At 42.3% G+C, this 23,813-nt stretch overlaps 1 protein-coding gene across 1 annotated transcript; it reads left to right on the forward strand.

The window, feature by feature from the left end:
* Positions 1 to 23,024: 23,024 nt before the first annotated feature.
* LOC112630618 (cytochrome P450 11B1, mitochondrial-like) lies at positions 23,025 to 23,809 on the forward strand. Its single transcript, XM_025395028.1, has 2 exons — positions 23,025 to 23,263; positions 23,650 to 23,809. Exons 1-2 carry the CDS (start codon positions 23,025 to 23,027, stop codon positions 23,807 to 23,809), a joined length of 399 nt encoding a protein of 132 aa, XP_025250813.1.
* Positions 23,810 to 23,813: the final 4 nt, after the last annotated feature.

The following is a 23,813-nucleotide window of genomic DNA, read 5'->3' on the forward strand; positions in this document are numbered from 1 at the left end:
AAGTGGTCAGGTGTCAGCAGAGTTGAAATGGAGTAGGTAGCTCCCCAGTTCCCAGACCTCTGGATGGCCCACTGGACAGCATTCATGAGTCCTAAAGGGGCTGGACCTGTGTCAGGCTAGCTCAGGGTTCAGGTGCTGGTTGTGATAAGGAAGGGGACAGGATGGTTCCCAGGTCACTGGCCAAACTCTCAGATAGGGGCAGGCAGAATGCTTAGGTGGTGGGAGGCTGAAGGAAGATGACAGACCTGTAGGGGCTGGGTTTTCAGAAAGGCTCTGGGCTGCAGATAAAATGTTCAGGCAGGGGCAGGGCAGCTATGCTGTGGACCTTTCACTGGGGAGGACAGGACCCCTCAGCTGGGTCCACGGAGACTGGTGTCTGTGGGATATGTGGCTGACACTTCCCTCCTACCCAAGCAATGCTAAACTTCACTGCTGGGGGCATGCAAGGGTGCCAAGCATTGTCTGTTACCTCTGGGAGTTTTGACCCAGAGGAACACAGAGGAACAACCCACCACAGTGTCCAGGCGGGGGTGGGGTTACTGTACTGGAAGCCCAAGCCAGTGAGCTTTGTCTGGCAAGGAACAATGGGGGTTGGGGAACATCACGTGGGCTGCAGTCTGGGTGCATGCCAGGAGAACACAGAGCTGTGCTCCCACAGTGTTCAGGTGGGGATTAGGTCACCGCGCTGGAAGCCTGAGCGGAGCCTTGCCTGGTGAGGAGAAGCACAGCAGTCTGGCCATTCCTTGGCACCACAGCTGTGGGCTCTTTTGGGGCTATGGCAGCTGGCACAAGGCTATTCGGGGATCCAAGACCTGTGGGGCTCCATGTGGGCTTAAATGGTGCCTCTGCAAAACTCCAGCTAGCTCCCTGTGTCAGTCTGGAGGCCTGGGGGTTGGGGCATCAGAGAGGTTCTCCCATGCCCAGGATTGCAAAGGTCCAAGAGGGAGGTGTGGACCCCTTGTGGACTCTCACTCACTCAGCCTTTCCCTAAGTTAGAGAGCTTCTCCTGGCTCCAAACCAGTGACCTCCTTCCCTGTTCCCATGTCTGCTGAATTCATGAGGACACTGGGTTATGACAGGGGTGGCTGGCGATAGTGACTGGCTGGTGTTCACGAACAGATTCTTGTATGTACCGGATTATTAAAATCCTCCTCCATCGAGGTCACACTTTGGTAAGCATTAGCATGGGGCGAGCTTCAGTCCTCTGTGTTCTCTGTGGGTTCCCTTGCTTCCTGATTGAGGCCCAGTGTGGTCTCTCAGATGATGCACTTGAAGAGCTAGTGTTTCCTGGTTACCTTGTTTCCTCTCCAGAGTGTGGCACACACTAGCTGCTTCTAGTTGGCCATCTGGAACCCCCTCCCCAAGGTTTTCTGAATATATTTTGGGACTCTGTGGTTTGATATGTATATGTCTACAGTTGTTATCTCTTTTTGATGAATCTTCTCTAGAATAAGCCAGAATTCTCCAGAAATACTGAATCAAGATGAGAGAGGGATTTATTTTACAGAATTGGTTCATGAGAGTGTTTCTGCTGGGAAGTCCAGAATATGCAGGGCAGGCTAGTAGTCTGAAGATGCAGAGAGAAGCTAATGTTGAGATCTTGATTCAAATGCTGTCTGGAGGCAGCATTCCTTCTTCCTCAGGAGACCTCCAGCCATCCTCTAAAGGACTTACTAGTTTGGATGAGGCATATCCTCATTCTGGAGTATAATTTACTTTACTCAAAGACTACCGATTTAAATCTTATTCATATCTAAAAAATTTCTTTTCAGCAACAACTTGACTGGTTTTTGACTTTTATGAAGTGAATTGTGCCCGTCCCCAATTATATGTCGAAGCTCTAGCCCCAAATGTGACTCTGTTTGGAGGTACAGCCTCTGAGAAGGTAATCAGGGCGAAGTGAGGTCACATGTATGGGGTCTCAATCCAGTGGGGCTAGTGTCTTTATTAGAAGAGGAAGAGATACCAGGAGTGCTCATGCAGGGAAAAAAGGCCACGTGAGCACACAGAGGTAAGGCAACCATCTACAGTCTAAGTAGAGAGCCCCAGGAGAAACCGAGCCTTCTGGTACCACGATCGCGGACTGCTCAGCATCTGGAACTGTTAGAGATAAACGTTTGTCATTTAAGCCACCCAATCCATGGCACTTTGTTATGGCAGCCACAGCAGACTCATGCATAGCCTAGCCAGATGGAAACCTAAAACCAATCATCACATTCCATTCTTCTCATCTTGGCACCCACACACAGCTCCTTAAATCATACTCGACCTTCAAATAAAAACAAAAACAAGGTCATACTTCACCTAACGTGATACAACTGTCCTCATCCTCTCCCCAGAAGAAGGTGCAAAAACCCTTGGTGGTGTTTATTCTTCTTGACTTTCTGCACAATAAATACTATGATATAGTCAACACATCTTATTTTATATAAAGTTATAAGAGATGAAATAAAAATGTATAGTTTTGACAGCAGCATTGAATGCAGAAAAAGTGCACATCCAAAGAAAGTATGTATGTATCCCAAAAGGAACATAATGCTTCCCATCCATGATGAAACAGGCTGGCTGTAATAGACCTGCCACCAGGTTGCTGGCTGATCTCCCCAGGGAGTGTATCACTCTGCGAGTTATCTGTTGGTGCGTGCTGCTGGCAGACTGTGCACTCAGCAGGAGCTGTAGCCGATTTGGCACCGTCAGTGCAAAACCACATTGCTGAGCAAGCATAACCCCCTTCCTTGCTCCCACGTTTGCTTAATTCAGGAGCACATTGGGCAATGACAGGCATGGCTGGCGATAGCGACTGGCTGGTGTTCACGAATAGGTCATCCTATCTACCTGATTATGAAAATCCCCTTCTCCTGAGATCACGCTTTGATAAGCATTTACATGGGACACAAAGATCCTCACATGTTTTGCCTGTTCAGAGAGATCTATCAACATGACTCTTCCTCAAAATCTCTAGTCACCAATTGTACAGTCATCTTGCTTCCTAGATCCTGACCCCCAGCCAAATCTTTGGCAAAAGCCCATAAATCTGTATATCATTGCATGCCTGGCCATTTCTCCCTCCAAGCGTAATGAACAACCAGGCTCGGTGCCCAAAGTTCTGCCCACTGGGAGAATTTTCCTCTGCCTTTGTCCTTCAGGGACTTCTCGGAAAGTAGCTGCAGTGCTGCAGCTGTCTGTTTTGGGATGACAGCAACATCTCTTGCAGAACCATCTCTAAACCTGACTTTAGTTTTCTTGTTCTCTGCCAGCTAAATACAGGTAACCACATAAGGCCGTAAGTGCAGGCTGGGAGAGAGAAGATGGTGTAGCAGGATTGTGGACAACATGGACATTAGGGCCACTTCTCCATATAACTTATTTGTGCTTTCTGGGCCTCCTTGAGGCCACATGAACATACTCCTCCCATCCCATTCATTGACAGAGTGCTGCTGGGGTATGTTAAGGCTTAGTGGTTTATGCAACACCCCACGAATCAAGGACAGTCATGTGGTAATTTAGCGGCCCCTGGTAAAGTGTTTATTCTCTACTAAGACCCAGGAGCAAGCAAAATCTCTTTCTCAAAGGAGAGTAGTTATCAGCACAGGATGACAGAGCTTTGTTCTGCAATTCCAGCGGTCTGTGCTGTGATTAACCTACCAGGCCCAACCAAGGCTCCAGAAAGCTTGCCTATCTGCCACTGCCACTTCAGTTATCATTGGAGCTGCTAGAAAATGTGGCACAATGAGCAGAGCAGGTTGCCGGGACCTGTTGCTGAGCCTCAGCAGCACTTTAGGTTAAAACAAAGTGGGCTGGATCATACCCAGATGAGAAATATGTTTACCATGAAAGTCCTAAGAGTCTACTAGGCAATGTGCCTCCTTTTTGATTGCAGGAGGGACCAGATGTTACAGCTTGTAATTCACCTTAGAAGAGATATTTAGACATGCCCCACACCACCAGATTTCTAGAAATTTCGTGGCCGTAGAAGGGACTTGAATTTCTGTTGGGCTTATTTCCCATCTGTCTTAGTCCATTTTGTGGACTATAACAGAAACACTAAAGACTGAGTGACTTATAAAGAATAGAAATTTATCTTCCCACAGTTGTGGTGGCTGAGAGTCGAAGATCAGGACACCAGCAGGGTCAGTGTCTGGTGGAGGCTGGGTCTCTGTGTCCAAGTGGCACCTTGAACATTGCATCGTCTGGAGGGGAGGAACAATGTGTCCTCACATGGTAGACGTCAGAGGGCATAAGGGTGATGAAATCCCCTCTGCCAAGCCCCTTTACAAGGGGACCTAATCCCATTCATGAGGGTGGAGCCCTCATTGCCTAACCATCTCTCAAAGGCCCCAGCTCTTAATACTATCAAATCGGCGACAACTGGATTTTGGAGGGGACACATTCAAATCACAGCAGCACACTTTCATACAAATCTCTTTTTTAATTATTATACTTTAAGTTCTAGGGTACATGTGCACAACATGCATGTTTGTTACCTATGTATACATGTGCCATGTTGGTGTGCTGCACCCGTTAACTCGTCATTTACATTAGGTATGTCTCCTGATGCTATCCCTCCCCACTACCCCCCACCCACTGACATGCCCCGGTATGTTTTCACACAAATGTCTTAATAATCAGTCTAGGCCGGGCGCGGTGGCTCAAGCCTGTAATCCCAGCACTTTGGGAGGCTGAGACGGGCGGATCACGAGGTCAGGAGATCGAGACCATCCTGGCTAACACGGTGAAACCCCGTCTCTACTAAAAAATACAAAAAACTAGCCGGGCGAGGTGGCGGGCGCCTGTGGTCCCAGCTACTCGGGAGACTGAGGCAGGAGAATGGCGTAAACCCGGGAGGCGGAGCTTGCAGTGAGCTGAGATCCGGCCACTGCACTCCAGCCTGGGCGGCAGAGCGAGACTCAGTCTCAAAAAAAAAAAAAAAAAAAAAATCAGTCTAGAACAGTGGGTATGTCTCCCTCTCTAGGTCTATTACGTTATAAATGCAATCCATCAGCGTGACGTCTTTCAGAAAGGAAAGGTGATCCTTACAAAGTAAATGATGACAAGATCCCTACAAATTAAATGATAACAAGGCTGGAGAGTGAATAGATCCCTGAGGAGGACAGTGAAGGTATACGGCTAACCTTGCCAGCTAAAAGCAAACTGCTTCTGGTGTTTGTTACTGGTAGAAATGGAGAAAAGTGCATTTGTCAGCTCGGTAGCTACACACTATGTACCAGGCATGCATTCGCTTGCTGCAATGAAACCACCTCTGGGACAGCAACTGCAATTGGAGTGGTGGCTTGGTTAATCTTATAAAAATCCGCCTTTCTCCAGGAGTCATCTGTCTTCTGCACAGGCAAAACAGGAGAGTCGAATGGGGATGTGGCAGGAATCTTCACCTGTGCAGTTTTCAGGTTCTGACTGGTAGCACTGACCTCTGCCATCCGTCTTGGAATGTTACTGCTTTTGGTTGACTATTTTTCTTGGTAGATGCAGTTCTAATGGCTTCTACTTGGTCTTTTCCACCATAATATCCCTCACTGCATAGAAGAGGCAACCAGTGTGGGGATTCTGCCAGTTGTTGAGTATGAATATTCCAATTATGCTTGAATTGTGGCGATTACCACAGGATGGATCCTGCAGGAGGATACTTGGAGGATCATCTGCTTTACTCAAAACCTACTTATTTAAATGATGGTACAACCTAAAAATACCTTTCCACCAAAATCCAGACTAGTGTTTGACCAAAACTATACCACAGCTTGGTTAATGACGTATAAAATTAACCATCACAACTATTATATCAATATATAATGACCTTCTTTGCCTTTTGTAACATTTTTTACGTAAAGACTATTTTGTCTCATGTGAGCATGGCCATCTAAGCTCTCTGGTTACTATTCCCATGAAATATCATTTTTCTACCTTTCACTTTCAACCTATTTGCATCTTTGGATATGATGTGAATCTGTTGAAGACAGCATGCAGTGGATCACAATTTTTATCCATTTTGCCTTTTCAGTGGAGAGTTCGAACCATTTATGTATGAAGCAGTTACTAATAAATAAGACAACTTCTATAATTTTTCTATTTGTTTTCTCTGGGTCTTCTACTTTTTATTTCTGCCACAGAAATACAAAGGATTATAAGGCAATAGTGGAGTCTATTTCTTTAGCTTGCATTAATCTGATGTTTTGACAAATTTGAGAGAGATTTTCTCCTTGGACACCAGGAGGAAAAGAAAAGAAAGAAAAAAAAAAAAAAGAAAAGAAAAGAAGGGGGAAAATTAAAAAGACAAGAAAAATAATCGTACTGCCTTTGTCTTTGCAGTTTGGGTCTGTGTTTGGGGCACTCCTGGGAAGCCAGCACAGGATGATTATAATTAGACACTGTCTTAGCATGTGTCCTGCCCTGGAGCTTGTGGTTCTTCCAGATTTCCCAGTACAGGTTGGCATTTCAAATCCTTTAGTTTCTCAAAGAAACACTCTTCTGAGCTTTTTCTTCTAGTGTTTTGACAAATTTTTTTTCCTTTCCTCAAGTTGAACCTTTTTCCTTTGATGATATCAGGTTACTCAGCTGCCTTACAGTATTTTTGATAGCTACAATATTTTAGCTATTTTTCCACTTGAATAAATTCCAAGTTAGGCAAAACAAAGGCAAGGCCCTTGCATCAGTTCCTCAGGTAGTCCACAGAAAGGTTAGAACAAATAATGACAATTTTGGGGAATAAGCGCTGCCCTGATCCTTCTGTATCCAGACCTCAGCATCCCACACTGGTAGCTTGAGCTGCCATCTTCAAAGACAGCCACTGATCTGGGGTGGACAAAGTCAGGGCAAGTAAAAATATGGCAAAGCTTCTCTACAATATAAGAGTTGTCACTTTCTTCATGTAGCATTTACATGGTTGCTTGAAACAATTAATTATTTTCCAGAGCCCTGACAAAGTTAATTTGTGCAGTTTTTGCTTGATTTTTCAGTGTTACTCTGGTGGGTCACACATTTAGAGATGCCCACTGCTTTTTTGCTGAAGTCTTAGATTTCTTTGGAGATGATAGAAATTTCTAAAATTGGAGGTAGTGATAGTTGTACATATTTGTGACTATACTGCCAACACTTAATCGTATACTTTCAGTAAGTGAATTATTTGGTATGTGAATAACTTCTCGATAAAGCTATTTACAAATAGAATCAGGCCAGGCATGGTAGGTCACCCCTGTAATCCCAGCACTTTGGGAGGCTGAGGTGGGACTTCAATACAACACTTTTAGGAATAAACAGATCATCCAGACATAAAATCAATAAGGAGAAATCAGAATTGAATACATTTTAGACCAACTGAATCTAACAGACATCTACAAAACATTCCATCCAACAGTAGCACAGTACCCCTTCTTCTCAAGTGCACACAGATCATCATCCTAAGTAGGTAATATGTTAGATGAATGAACAAGTCTTAAATTTAGGATGATTAAAATCATATCAAGTGTCTTTTCTGGCAACAATGATATAAAACTAAGAAATCAATAACAGTAGGAATTACAGAAAATTCACAAATATATAAAAATTAAACAACATGAACAACCAATGGGTCAAAGAAATTTAAATAAAAAATTTAAAATATGTTGAGACAAATGAAAATGGAAACGCAATATAGCAAAATGTATGTAATGCAGCAAAAGCAGTTTAAGAGGAATGTTTATAGCAACAAATGCCTGCATGAAAAAAGGAGAGAAATCTCAAATAAACAATGTAACATTACACCCAAAGGAACCAGATTAAAAAAAACAAAAACAAAAACAAAAACAAAAAAACGTTTGCAGAAGGAAGGAAATAGAAAAGATCAGAGCAGAAGTAAACAAAATAAAGATTCCAAAAGCAATACAAAAAATCATCAAAACTAAGAGTTGGTTGTTTGAAAAGATAAGCAAAATCAACAATCCTTTAGCTACACCAAATGAGAAAAAAGGAAAACTGAGGGTAAAATCAGAAGTAAAGGCTCAGAAGTAAAATCAGAAATGAAAGAAAAGGCATTGTAACTGAAACCACAGAAATGCGAAGGATTATCAGATTCTACTATGAATTATTGATTGACAACACATTATAGAAGAAATGGATAAATTCTTAGACGCATACAACCTACCAAGGCTTCATTATCAAGAAATACAAAATCTGAACAGACCAGTAACAAGTAAGGAGATTTAATTGGTGATTTAAAATTTCCCATTAAAGAAAAGCTCAGAACCTGATGGCTTCATTGCTAAATTCTACCAGACCTTAAAAACAACAACAACGACAACAAACTTCTCAAACTCTTCCAAAAAATTGAAGAGGAGATAATATTTCCAAACTCATTTACCAGGCCAGCATTACCTTACTACCAAAGTTCAACAAAGACATCAAAGAAAATAAAATTTCAAGCCAATGTCCCCGATGGACATAGATGCAAAATTCCTCAACAAAATGCTAGCAAATTGAGTTCAACTGCATATTAAAGGGATCATTCACTGTGATTAACTGAGATTTATTTCAGTGATGCAAGAATTGTTCAACATGTGCAAATCAACAAATGTGATTCACTACATTAAGAAAATGAATGGCCTTAGGATCATCTCAATAGATGCAGAAAAACACTTGATAAAATTCAACATCCTTTCACTATAGAAACTCCCAGCAAATTAGGTATAGAAGGAATGTACCTCAACACAATAAAGGCCATATATAGAAATCTCTCAGCTAACATCATACTCAATGGTGAAAATTTGGAGGCTTTTCCTGGAAGATGAGGAATAAGACAAGAATGTCCATTCTTGCCATTTCTATTCAACACAGTGCTGGAAGTACTACATAGAGCAATTAGGTAAGAGAAAGAAGTAAAAAGCATGTAAATTAAAAGGGAAGAAATTAAATTGTCCTCATTTGCAGATGGCAATGATCTTAGAAACCCTAAAGACAGCAACCAAAAAAAAAAAAAAAAAAAAAACTGATAGAACTAAAATAAATTCAATAAAGTTGCAGGATTAAAAAAGTCAACAGACAAAAATTCATAGCATTTCTGCATACTAGTAACAAACTATCCCCCCACCAAAAAAAAAAAAAAAAAAAAAAGAAATGGAAGAAAACCAATTTTCCTGGGCACAGTGACTTATGCCTGTAACACCAGTTACTCAGGGAGTTAGGGGATGGGGCTGAGGTGGAAGGATCATTTGAGCCCAGGAGTTCAAGGCTGTAATGAGCTGTAATCGTGCCACTGCACTACAGCCTGGGTGACAGAGCAAGATCCCATCTCTTAAAAAAAAAAAAAACAAAAAGAAGGAAAAAATCCCATTAATAATAGCTACAAAATTTTTAAAACTTAGGAATAAATTTAACCAAGGAGGCGAAATACCTATGCACTGAAAACTATAAAACCTTATTAAAAGCAATTGGGGAGAGGAGGTGAAACAAGATGGTGGAATAGAAAACTGAGCCAATTGTCCCCCTGACAGCAGTGGTGTGATGTGGAGTGCATTTCAGTGCACTGGGGGAGGGAGAGTGCAGCAATTGTGAGGCATTCAACTCAGTGCTACCCTACTAGAGCAGAAAGCAAAACCAGACCAAACTCAGCAGACGCCTGTCCATGGAGGGAGCATTAAACCAGCCCTAGTTCACAGGTTCTGAGGGTTAGTAACAAAACAACCAAACAAACAAAAACAAAACAAAACGAAACAAAAAACCCAGCCCTAGCCAGAAGAAAATTGCTGATCCCAGTGGTACAAACTGGAGTTGCCTCAAGCCTCGTTACCACAGACTAGAGTTTCAAGTTTATTTAGAGCACCTCTAAATAAAGGGGACCTCAGGACTTCGGAGGTCCCCTTTAAAGCACCTTTAAATAAACTTGAAAGGCAGTCTAGGCCACAAGAACTGCAACTCCTGCTGTTGAACTGGGCCCAGAGCCAGTGGACTGGTGGGCATGTGAGATACTTAGGTAATAGCTGGGGCAGATAAGGGAGTGCTGGCATTACACCCCTCCCCTAACCAGAGACTGCACAGCTTGCAGCTCAAAAGGATACCTCTTCCTTCTACTTAAGGAGAGGAGAGAAAAGAGTGGGGAGGACATTGTCTTACATCTTGGATACCAGTTTCAGCCACAGCAGGAGTGGGCACTGGTCAGAGTCCTGAGGTCCCCTTTCCAGGCCCTAGCTCTCAGATGACATTACCAGACACACCTTGGGCCAGAAGGGAACCTGCTGCCTTGAAGGGAAGAACCAAGTCTGGCAGGATTCATCACCTGCTAACTGAAGAGATCTTGGAACTTAAATAACAAGCAGCCATACCCAGGTTCTTCATCAAGGGCTTTAGGTGAGAATCTGAGACTTGCTGGCTTCAGGTGAAGCTTAGCAGATTCCCAAATGTGGTGAGAGAGAGAGACCCCCGATACAATAGTAAATGGAGACCTCAATACCTCATTTTGACTATCAGACAGATCTTCCAGACAGAAAATCAACAAAGGAACATCAGACTTAATCTGCACTATACACCAAATGGACCTAATAGATATTTGCAGAATATTTTATCCAACAGCTACAGAATACACATTCTTTTCCTCAGCATGTGGATCATTCTCAAGGATGGACCATAGGTTAAGTCACAAAACAAATCTTAAAACATTCAAAAAAATAGAAATAATCTTGAGCATCTTCTATGGCCACATGAAATAAAACTAGAAATCAATAACAAGAAGAATTTTGGAAACTATAAAAGTAAATGGAAGTTAAACAATATCCTCCTGAATGACCAGTGAGTCAATGAAAAAATTAAGAAGAAAATTGAAACATTTCTTGAAACAAATGATAACAGGAAAAAAAAAATCCAAAATTTATGGGATACAGCAAAAGCAGTATTAAGAGGGAACTTTATAGCTGTAAGTGCCTATCTCAAAAAAGAAGAAAAACTTCAAATAAAACCTAAGGAACAGAAATAAATGAAATTGAAATGAAGAAAACGATACAAAAGATCAATGAAACAAAAAATTGGGTTTTTTCCAAAAAGATAAACAAAATTGACAAAACTTTAGCCCAAGTAACTAAGAAAAAAGAGAGAAGATTCAAATAAATAAAAGCAGAAATGATAAAAGAGATATTACAACTGATGCAGATATTCAAAGGATAATTAGTGGCTACTATGAGCAACTACATGCCAATAAATTGGAAAATCTAGAAAAAAATGGACACATTTCAAGACATAAAAACCTACCAAGATTGAACCTTGAAAAAATAAAAAAACCTGAACAGACAAATAGCAAGTAATGAGATTTACTCCATAATAAAATGTCTCCAAGTAAAGAGAAGCCCTGGACTCAATGGCTTCACCACTGAATTCTACCAAGCATTTAAAGAAAAGCTAATACCAATCCTACTGAAACTATTCTGAAAAATAAAGGAGGAAGGAATACTTCCGAACTCATTGTGCAAGACCAGTATTACCCGGATACCAAAACCAGACAAGGACACATAAAAAAATTAAAGGCCAATATCTCTGATAAATATTGATGCAAAAATCCTCAACAAAATACTATCAAATTGAATTCAACAATACATTAAAAAGACCATTCATCACGACCAAGTGAGATTTATCTCTGGGATGCAAGGATGGTTCAATAAATGCAAATCAATCAGTGTGATATATCCTATCGACAGAATGAAGGACAAAAACTGTATGATCATTTCCATTGATGCTGAAAAACATTTAATAAAATTTAACATCCCTTCATGATAAAAACAAACACTCAAAAAACTGGGTGTAGAAGTAGTATATTTTGACATAATAAAAGTCATCTATTACAGACCCACAGCTAGCATCATACTGAATGGGTGAAAACTGAAAGCCTGTCCTCCAAGATCTAAAGAATGACAAGGATGCCCACTATCACCACTGTTATTCAGCATAGTACTGGAAGTCCTAGCTAGAGCAATCAGACAAGATAAAGATATAAACAGCATCCACATTAGAAAGAAAGCAGTGAAATTATCCTTGTTTGCAGATTATATAATCTTATATTTGGAAGAACATAAAGACTCCACAAAAAAAACTATTAGAACTTATAAACAAATTCAGTAAAGTTGCAGAATACAAAATCAGCTTACAAAAATCAGTAGCAATGGCCGGGCGCGGTGGCTCAAGCCTGTAATCCCAGCACTTTGGGAGGCCGAGACGGGCGGATCACGAGGTCAGGAGATCGAGACCATCCTGGCTAACACGGTGAAACCCCGTCTCTACTAAAAAATACAAAAAACTAGCCGGGCGAAGTGGCGGGCGCCTGTGGTCCCAGCTACTCGGGAGGCTGAGGCAGGAGAATGGCGTAAACCCGGGAGGCGGAGCTTGCAGTGAGCTGAGATCCGGCCACCGCACTCCAGCCTGGGCGACAGAGCCAGACTCAGTCTCAAAAAAAAAAAAAAAAAAATCAGTAGCATTTCCATATGCCAACAGTGAACAATTTGAAAAAGAAATAAAAAGTAAGTCCATTTACAATAACCACAAATAAAATTAAATACCTGATATTAACTAAAGAAATGAAAGATCTCTATAAGTAAAACTATTAAACAGTGATGAAAGAAATTGAAGAGGGCACCAAAAAATGGGAAGATATTCCAGGTTCGTTGATTGGAAGGATTGATATTGTTAAAAAGTCCATACTACCCAAAGCAATCTACAGATTCAATGCAGTCCTTCTCAAAATACCAATGACATGTCTTACAGAAATAGAAAAAACAATTCTAAAATCTATATGGAACCACAAAAGACCCAGAATAGCCAAAGTTACCCTAAGTAAAGGAACAAAACTAGAGAAATCACATTACTTGACTTTAAATTATGCTGCAGAAGTATAGTAAGCAAAACAGCAGGGTACTGGCATTAAAACAGACACATAGATCAATGGGATAGAATAGAGAGCTAAGAAAAAAATCCATACACAACAGTGAACTCATTTTTGACAAAGGTGCCAAGGAAAAGACAGTCTCTTCAATAGATGGTGCTGAGAAAACTGGATATCCATATGCAGAAGAATGAAATTAGACCCCTGTTTCTCACCATATACAAAAATCAAATCAAAATGGATTAAAGTCATAAATATAGAACTTCATACTGTGAAACTACTACAAGAAAACATTGGGGAAACTTTCCAGGTCATTGATCTGGGCAAAGATTTCCTGAGTAATACCCCACAAACACATGGGACCAAAATAAAAATGGATAAATAGGATTACATCAAGTTAAGAAACTTCTACACAGCAAAGGAAACAATTGCCAAGGTGAAGTGACAACCCACAGAATGGGAGAAAATATTTGCAAGCTACCCATATGACAAGGGAGTAATATTCAGAATATATAAGGAGTTCAAACAACTCTATAGGAAAAAAAACCTAATAATCCAATTTAAAAATGGGCAAAATATTCGAATAGACACTTCTCAAAAGAAGACATACAAACAGCAAGCAGGCATATGAAAAGCTGCTCAACATCATTATCATCAGAGAAATGCAAATAAAAACTACAATGAGATATTATCTCACCCCAGTTAAAATGGCTTATATTCAAAAGACAGGCAATAACAAATGTTAACAAGGATGTGGAGAAAAGGGAGCCTTTCTACACTGTCGGTAGGAATGTAAATTAGTGCAATCACTATAGAAAACAGTGTGGAGATTCCTCAAAAAACTAAAAATAGAGCTACCATATGATCCAGCAATCTCATTGCTAGGTATATACCCAAAAGAAAGGAAATCAGTATATGGGATCTGCACTTGCATGTTTATTGCAGCACTGTTCACAACAGTCAAGATTTGGAAGCAACCTAAGTGTGAATCAACAGATAAAAGGATAAAGAAAATGTGGGAAATATACACAATGGAGTACTATTCAGCCATGGAAAAGAATTTGATCCTGTCATTTACACCAACATGGATGGAACTGCAGATTATTACATTAATTGAAATAAGCCAGGTGCAGAAAGACAAGCATTGCATGTTCTCACTTATTTGTGGGATCTAAAAATGGAAACAATTGAACTCATGGAGATAGAGAGTAAGATGGTTACCAGAGGCTGGGAATGGTAGTGAGGGGGTGGCGGTGAGGTAAGAATGGTTAAAATATAGAAAGAATGAATAAGACCTACTATTTGATAGCACAACAGGGTGATTATAGTCAATGACAATTTAATTGTATATTTAAAAATCACTAAAAGAGTATAATTGTGAGATGGTTTGGCTGTGTGTCCCCATCCAAATCTCATGTCGAACTGTAATTCCCACGTGTTGGAGAAGGGTCCTGGTGGGAGGTGCTTGGATCATGGAGGGGTGGTTTCTAATGGTTTAGCACCATCCCCCTTGTGCTGTTTCATGATAGAGTTCTCATGAGATTTGGTTGTTTGAAAGTATGTAGCACCTCCCCCTTCACTCTTCCTCTCTCCTGCTCTGTCTTGGTGAGATGTGCCTGCTTTCCCTTCATCATCTGCCATGAATGTAAGTTTCCTGAGGTCTCCCAGCTATGCTCCCTGTACAGCCTGCAGAACTGTGAGTCAATGAAACCTCTTTTCTTTATAAATTACCCAGTCTCAGATAATTCCTTATAGCAGTGTGAGAATAGACTAACACAGAAAATTGGTACTAGAGAAACGGGGCATTGCTATAAAGATAACTGAAAAGGTGGAAATGACTTTGGAACTGGGTAATAGGCAGAGGTTGGAACAGTTTGGAGGAATCAGAAGAATACAGGAAGATGAGAGAAAGTTTGGAACCTCCTAGAGACTTGTTGAATGGTTTTGACCAAAATGCTGATAGTGATATGGACAGAGATGGTCAGGCAGATGAGGTCTTAGATGGAGATGAGGAACTTATTGGGAACTGGCATAAAGGTCACTCTTGCTATGCTGTAGCAAAGAGACTGGTGGCATTATGCCCCTACTCTAGAGATCTGTGAAACTTTGAACTTGAGAGGAATAATTTAGGGTATCTGGCAGAAGAAATGTCTAAGCAGCAATGCATTCAAGAGGTTACCCAGCTGTTTCTAAAAGCATATTCTCATATGCATGAAGAAAGAGATTATCTGAAACTGGAACTTATATTTAAAAGAGAAGGAGAGTATGAAAGCTTGGAAAACTTGCAGCTCAACCATGCGGTAGAAAAGAAACACCCATTTTCTAGGGAGGAATTCAAGGCTGCAGAAATTTGCATAAGTAAAGGACAGCCGAAGGTTAATAGTCAAGTGCATTCATCCCATTCATCCTTTCTTACGCTGCTATAAGGACATACCTGAGACTGGGTGATTTATAGAGAAAAGAGGTTTAACTGACCCACAGTTCTGCAGGGCTGGGGAGGCCTCAAGAAACTTACAATCATGGCAGAAGGGGAAACAAATACATCCTTCTTCACATAGCAGCAGCAAGGAGAAGTGCACAGTGAAGGGTGGGGGTACGGAGCCCCTTATAAAACCATTAGATCTTGTGAGAACTCACTCACTATCACAAGAACAGTATGGAGGTAACTGCCTCCATGACTCAAATACCTTCCACTGAGTCCTTCTCATGATACATGGGGATTATGGAAGCTACAGTTCAAGATGAGATTTGGGTGGGGACACAGCCAAACCATATCACCAAGACAATGGGGACAATGCCTTCAGGGCATTTCAGAGACCCTCGTGGCAGTCCCTCCCATCATAGGCCTGGAGACCTAGGAAGGAAAAATGGTTTTGTGGGCCAGGCCCAGGACCTCGCTGATCTGTGCAGCCTCAGAACATTGTGTTCTGCATCCCAGTGACTCCAGCTCCAGCCATGGCTAAAAGGGGCCAAGGTACATCTCAGGCCATTGCTTCAGAAGATGCAAGCCCCAAACCTTTGCGAGTTTTAATCAGTGAGGCCCTGTGGGTATGCAGAAGGCAAGAGTTGAGGGTTGGGAGCCTCTGTCTAGATTTCAGAGGATGTATGGAAACACCTGGATGTCTAGGCAGAAGTCTGCTGCAGGAGCAGAGACCTGATGGAGAACCTCTACTAAGGCAGTGCAGAGGGGAAATGTGGGGTTGGAGCCCCCACACAGAGTTCCCACTGGGACACTGCTCAGTGGAGCTCTAAGAATAGGGCCACTATCCTCCAGACCCTAGAATGGTAGATCCACTGAGAGCTTGCATCATGCACCTGGAAAAGCCATAGGCACTCCACTCCAGCTTGTGAAAACAGTCACAGGGGCTGTACCCTGTAGATCCACAAGGTTGGAGCTGCTCAAGGCCTTGGGAGGCCAGCTCTTGCATCAGCATGAGACATGGAGTCAAAAGAGAATATTTTGGAGCTTTGAGATTTAATAACTGCCTTGCTGGATTTGGGACTTGCATAGGTCCAGTAGCCCCTTTGTTTTGGCCAATTTCTCCCATTTGGTATGAGAGCATTTACCCAATGCCTGTATACCCCATTATATCTTGGAAGTAACTAATTTGTTTTTTATTTTATAGGCTCATAGGTGGAAGGAACTTGCCTTGTCTTAGATGAGATGTTGGACTTTTGGGTTAAAGATGGAGTGAGTTAAGACTTTGGGAGACTGCTGAGAAGGGATTATTGTATTTTGAAATGTAAGAAGGACATGAGATTTGAGAGACGCCAGGACAAAATGGTATGGTTTGCCTCTATGTCCCCACTCAAATCTCATGTCTAATTTTAATACCCATGATTGACAGTCCCCAAAATTGAAAAGTGTTAGTGAGGATGTGGACAAAGGGGAACTCTTGTACCCTGTTGATAGGAAATGTAAATTATCATAAATTATTGCAGGAGGGGTTTGGTGGGAGGTGACTGGATAATGAAGGTGTTTCTAATGGTTTAGCATCATTCCCCCAGTGCTGTCTCGTGATAGAGTTCTCATGACATCTGGTTGTTTGAAAGTGTGTAGCACCTCCCCTTTCTCTCTCTCTCTCCCCACGCCCTCTCTCTCTCTCTCTCTCTGTCTCTCTCTCTTTCTTTCTCTCTCCCTCCTTCCCTCCCTCCTGCTCTGCCATGGTAAGACGTGCTTGCTTCCCCTTCACTTCCCACCATGATGGTAAAGTTTCCTGAGGCCTCCCAGCCATGCTTCCTGTACAACCTGCAGAACTGTGAGTCAATTAAACTTCTTTTCTTCATAAACTACCCAGTCTCAGATACTTCTTTATAGCAATGTGACAATGGACTAATACAAATTGGATTGCTTGTAACAGAAAGGATAAATGCTTGAGGAGATGGATACCTCATCCTCTATGATGTGATTATTACACATTGCATACTTGTATCAAAGCATATATCCCATGATATGGGTTGGCTCTGTGTCCCCACCAAAATCTCACCTTGAACTGTAATCCCCATAATCCCTAAATGTGAAGGGCAGGACCAAGTGGAGGTAATTGAATCATGGGGGCAGTTTCCCTCATGCTGTTCTCGTGATAATGAGTTAGTCTCATGGGATTTGATGGTTTGATAAGTGTCTGGTATTTCCCCTGCTTGCACTCATTCTCTCTTCTTCCACCCTGTGAAGAGGTGCCTTCCACCATGATTGTATTATTTGTAAATTACCCAGTCTCAGGTATTTCTTCAAAGCAGCATGAGACTAATACACCCAATAAATATATACACCTACTATGTATTCACAAAAATTAAACACGAAAAATACAAATAAAGAAATTGAAGAAGACACAAAAAATGTGAAGAAATCCAGTATTCATTGACTGGAAGAATTAATATTGTTAAAATGTCCATACCTTCCCCAAAATCTACAGATTTAATACAATTCTGATTAAAATTCCAAAGACAGTTTTCAAAGAACTAGAAAAAACAATCCCAAAATTGTTAGAGAATCACAAAATAATCCTGAATTAGCCAAAGCAATTTTGAGCACAATGAACAAAGCTGAGGGGCATCACACTACTTGACTTTGAAATATACTACAAAGTTATAGTAACCAACACAGATGGCTATTGACATAAAAACAGACACATAGACTAATGGAACAGAACGCAGAGCCCAGAAATTAATCCATGCATTTAAGGTCAATTGATTTTTGACAAAGATGCCAAGAACATACAGGGGGGAAAGGACAGGCTCTTTGACACATGGTGTTGAGAAAACTGGAGATCCATGGGCAAAGAATAAAATTAGACCCTTATTGCATTAGACCGTTCTTGCATTGCTATAAAGAAATATCTGAGACTGGGAATTTCTGGGAAATTCATAAAGAAAAGCGGTTTAATTGGCTACGGTCCTGCAGGCTATAAAGGAAGCATGGTGCTGGCATCTAATCAGCTTCTGGTGAGACCTGAGGAAGCTTACACTCATGGAGGAAGGCAAAGGGGGAGCTGGTGTACCAGATGATGAGAGTGGGCATGAGAAAGCGAGGGGGAAAGTGCCACATTCTTTTGAACAACAGATCTCTTGTGAACTCAGATGACTTATTCTCTACTAAGGGGACACTCTCAGTCATTCATGAGGGATCTGCCCCCATGATCCAATACCTTCCACCAGGTCCCACCTCCAACACTGGTGGTCACGTTCCAACATGAGATTTGGAGGGGACACACATCCAAACCATATTAAAAATTTTTAAGATATCACTTACTTCCCACCATATAGAAAAATCAACTCAAAATGAATTAAAGACTTAAATGTGAAACCTGAAACTGTAAAAATCATGGAAGAAAACACGGAGGAAAGAATCCACAACACTGGTCTTAGCAAATTTTTTTTTTTTATATATATTAACACAAAACCATAGGCGACAAAAGCAATGATAGACAAATAGAATACATCAAACAAAAAAAATCTTCTGGGCAACCAAGAAAGCAATCCACAGAGTGAAGAGAAATGGGGGCTAAATACCTGCAAATCTATAACTGATAAGGGTTTAATATACAAAATATATAAGGCACTCAATTCAATAGCAAGAAAACAAGTAACTGGACTAAAAAATGGGCAAAGGACCTGGATTATCTATTTCTCAATCTATTTCTCAAATTCCCAGCCTCAGATATTTCTTTATAGCAATGCAAGAACAGTCTAGTGCAATAAGGGTCTAATTTTATTCTTTGCCTATGGATACCCAGTTTTCTCAACACCGTGTGTTGAAGAGACTGTCCTTTTCCCTGTGTATATTCTTGGCATCTTTGTCAAAAATCAATTGACCTTAAATGCATGCATTAATTTCTGGGCTCTGCGTTCTGTTCCATTAATCTATGTGTCTGTTTTTACGCCAATACCCATCTGTGTTGGTTACTATAGCTTTGTAGTATATTTCAAAGTCAAGTATATTTCTCAAAAGAGGATGTATGAATGGCTGACAGGTATGTGAAAAGGTGCTCAACATCAGTAATTATCAGAAAAATGCAAATTAAAACCACAATGAAATATCACTGGCTCACACCTATAATCCCAGTACTTTGGGAGGCCAAGGCAGGCAGATCATGAGGTCAGGAGTTCGAGATCAGCTTGGTCATCATAGTGAAACACTGTCTCTACTAAAAATACAAAAATTAGCCAGGCATGGTGGCACGTGCCTGTAGTCTCAGCTACTCAGGAGGCTGAGGCAGGAGAATCACTTGAACCTGGGAGGCAGAGGTTGTGGTGAGCCAAGATCACGCCACTACACTCCAGCCTGGGCAACAGAGTGAGACTCTGTCTCAAAAAAAAGAAAAAAGAAAAAGAGGAAGTATCACATGACACTGGTTAGAATGGCCTCTATAAAAAAGGGGGAAGATGACAGTGTTGTGAGGATGTGGACAAAGGGGATTCTAGTATCCTGTTGATGAGAATGTAAATTATCACAGCCATTAGGGAAAACAGAATGGAAGTTTCTTAAAACTTAAAAATAAAATTACCATATGACCCACCCATATCATGGTGCGTCTATACAGATAAAGGAAATGAAATCAGTGTGCTGAAGAGGTGCCTGCACTCCCATGTTGATTGCAGCACTATTCACCATAGGCAAGACATGGAATCACCGTAAGTGTCCATCCACAGATGAATCAAGAAAATGTGGAATATAGACACAAAGGTTTTAATTCAGCCTTAAAAAATAAGGAAATCTATTATTTGTGACAACATGGGTGAACCTGGAAAATGGTTATGTGAAATAAGCCAGGCACAAAAAAGGCAAACGGCAACACACAATCTCACTTATATGTGGAATCTAAAAAAGTAGAATCCACAGAAGCAGAGAGTGGAAAGGTGGCTACCAGCGGCTGCGGGCAGGGAGGCAGAGGTGCGTGGAGGGCTGCGGTGGGGAGGCACTGGTCAGCAGGTGAAAGGATACAAAGTTTCAGTTAGCCGGGGAAAAAAGGCCAAGACACTGATGATGCCACACGGGAACCATGGTTAATAACCATGGACTTGAAAATCTCTAAGGGAGTAGACTTGATGTATTCTAAACACACAAAAAAATATCTGAGCTAATAAACATATTATTTAGCTTGATTGTGGCCAAAATTATATTTCAGCTTTTATATATGTGGGGAAAAGAAAGAGCGATCAGACTGTTACTGTGTCTATATAGAAAGCAGTAGACATAAGAGGCTCCATTTTGTTCTGTATTTGAGATGCTGTTAATCTGTGACCCGACCCCCAACCTTGTCCTTGCAAGAGACATGTGCTGTGGTGACTCAAGGTTTAACGGAGTTTGGGCTGTGCAGGGTGTGCTTTGTTAAACAAGTGCCTGAAGGCAGCTTGCTGGTTAAAAGTCATCACCATTCTCTTAATCTCAAGTACCCAGGGACACGCACACTGCCAAAGGTCGCAGGGACCTCTGCCTAGGAAAGCTAGGTATTGTCCAAGGTTTCTCCCCATGTGATAGTCTGAAATATGGCCTCGTGGGAAGGGAAAGACCTGATCGTCCCCCAGCCTGACACCCGTGAAGGGTCTGTGCTGAGGAGGACCAGTACAAGAGGAAAGAAGGCCTCTTGGCAGTTGAGATAGAGAAAAGCATCTGTCTCCTGCCCGTCCCTGGGCAATGGAACATCTCCGTGTAAAACTGATTGTGTGTTCTGTTTACTGAGAAAGGAGAAAACCGCCTTAGGGCTGAAGGTGGGACGTGCTAGCGGCAATGCTGCTCTTTATGCACTAGAAAGGTTGATGGAGATGTTTGCATATGCATATCAAGGCACAGCACTTTTCCTTAAACTTATTCATATCACAGAGATCTTTATTCATATGTCTTACTGCTGACCTTCTCCCTGCGATGATCCTATTATCCTGTCACTTCCCTTTTCTAAGATGGTAAAGATAATGATCAATAAATAGTGAGGGAACTCAGAGACCAGTACCAGCGCGGGTCCTCTGTATGCTGAGTGTTGGTCCCCTGGGCCCACTTTTTCTTTCTCTATACTTTGTCTCTGTGTCTCATTTCTTTTCTTTTTATTTTATTTTATTTATTTTGTATTATACTTTTAAGTTCTAGGGTACATGTGCACAATGTGCAGGTTTGTTACATATGTATACTTGTGCCATGTTGGTGTGCTGCACCCATCAACTTGTCAGCACCCATCAAATCGTCATTTACATCAGGTATAACTCCCAATGCAATCCCTCCCCCCGCCCCCCTCCCCATGATAGGCCCCGGTGTGTGATGCTCCCCTTCCCGAGTCCAAGTGATCTCATTGTTCAATTCCCACCTATGAGTGAGAGCATGCGGTGTTTGGTTTTCTGTTCTTGTGATAGTTTGCTGAGAATGATGGTTTCCAGCTGCATCCATGTCCCTACAAAGGGCACAAACTCATCCTTTTTTATGGCTGCATAGTATTCCATGGTGTATATGTGCCACATTTTCTTAATCCAGTCTGTCACTGATGGACATTTGGGTTGATTCCCAGTCTTTGCTATTGTGAATAGTGCCACAATAAACATACTTGTGCATGTGTCTTTATAGCAGCATGATTTATACTCCTTTGGGTATATACCCAGTAATGGGATGGCTGGGTCATATGGTATTTCTAGTTCTAGATCCTTGAGGAATCGCCATACTGTTTTCCACAATGGTTGAACTAGTTTACAATCCCACCAACAGTGTAAAAGTGTTCCTATTTCTCCACATCCTCTCCAGCACCTGTTGTTTCCTGACTTTTTAATGATTGCCATTCTAACTGGTGTGAGAAAACCTAGGTAGTACCATTCAGGACATAGGCATGGGCAAGGACTTCATGTCTGAAACACCAAAAGCAACAGCAACAAAAGCCAAAATTGACAAATGGGATCTAATTAAACTAAAGGACTTCTGCACACCAAAAGAAACTACCATCAGAGTGAACAGGCAACCTACAGAATGGGAGAAAATTTTTGCAATCTACTCATCTGACAAAGGGCTAATATCCAGAACCTACAAAGAACTCAAACAATTTACAAGAAAAAACAAACAACCCCATCAAAAAGTGGGCAAAGGATATGAACAGACATTTCTCAAAAGAAGACATGCATACAGCCAACAGACACATGAAAAAATGCTCGTCATCACTGGCCATCAGAGAAATGTGTCTCATTTCTTTTCTCAAGTCTCTCGTTCCACCTAACAAGAAATGCCCACAGGTGTGGAGGGGCAGGCCACCCCTTCAATATACGTATTTCAAAACATCATGTTGTACAGGATAGATGCATGTAACTTTAATTGTCAACTAAAAGTTAATGAAATAAAAATTTTAAAAAGTAAAAAAATACATGTGGTTTAATACAATTAATGCCAACTCATTCCCTTGTTTTTTGCTATGAACCTTGCAAGGAGATGAATAATCCAAGGCTCTTGGATAAGATAAAGGCCCCATCCATCTTGCTCCTCTCACCCCTGGAGAGGAGGGAGAGTCCTTCCTCCCCTCTCCCCCCTGCTCCGCCCCCCACTCCGTCTACCCTCACGCACCCTCAATCAGTCCCCGCCTCCAGCCCTGACCTCTGCCCTCGGTTTCTCAGGCAGGTCCAGGGCCAGTTCTCCCATGACGTGATCCCTCTCCGATGCAGGGCACCAGCAAGATAAAGAACTGGGGCTGAACAGGGTGGAGGGAGCATTGGAATGGCACTGAGAGCAAAGGCAGAGGTGTGCATGGCAGCACCCTGGCTGTCCCTACAAAGGGCACGGGCACTGGGCACCAGAGCCACCCGGGTCCCCAGGACAGTGCTGCCCTTTGAAGCCATGCCCCGGCGTCCAGGCAACAGGTGGCTGAGGCTGCTGCAGATCTGGAGGGAGCAGGGTTATGAGCACCTGCACCTGGAGGTGCACCAGACCTTCCAGGAGCTGGGGCCCATTTTCAGGTAAAGCCCTCCCTGGCCCTCGCTGGGAACACCCAGAGCCCTGTCCCTGCTGCCCAGGGCCCTGCCGGGCACACAGCACTGCTGTTCCCAGCAGGCCCCGGCACTCTGCATCCTTTGGAGGATGGGGAGGGAGTGCAGCACGTGCTGGTCTGTGGTTCTGCCAGTGCAGGGGATGGTGCAGAGCAAACCCCAGCTCGCTGCAGAGAGGGCAGGACTAAGAGGCACTAAAGTTGGGAGGTTCCGAGGACCCAGCAGGAGGGCTTCAGCTGTGAAGCCGCTAATCCCGGAGCCAGGAGGGTGGACAAGAGACACTTTGGATTGGGAATGCAGAGTGGGACCGGGGGGACATGACCCCGTCCAGCAGGGCCTTGTGCTTGGCCCCACAGGTATGACTTGGGAGGAGCAGGCATGGTGTGTGTGATGCTGCCAGAGGACGTGGAGAAGCTGCAGCAGGTGGACAGCCTGAACCCACGCCGGATGAGCCTGGAGCCCTGGGTGGCCTACAGACAACATCGTGGGCACAAATGTGGCGTGTTCTTGCTGTGAGGGG

Source organism: Theropithecus gelada, chromosome 8 (genome assembly GCF_003255815.1).
Source record: "Theropithecus gelada isolate Dixy chromosome 8, Tgel_1.0, whole genome shotgun sequence".
Classification (NCBI taxonomy): domain Eukaryota; kingdom Metazoa; phylum Chordata; class Mammalia; order Primates; family Cercopithecidae; genus Theropithecus; species Theropithecus gelada.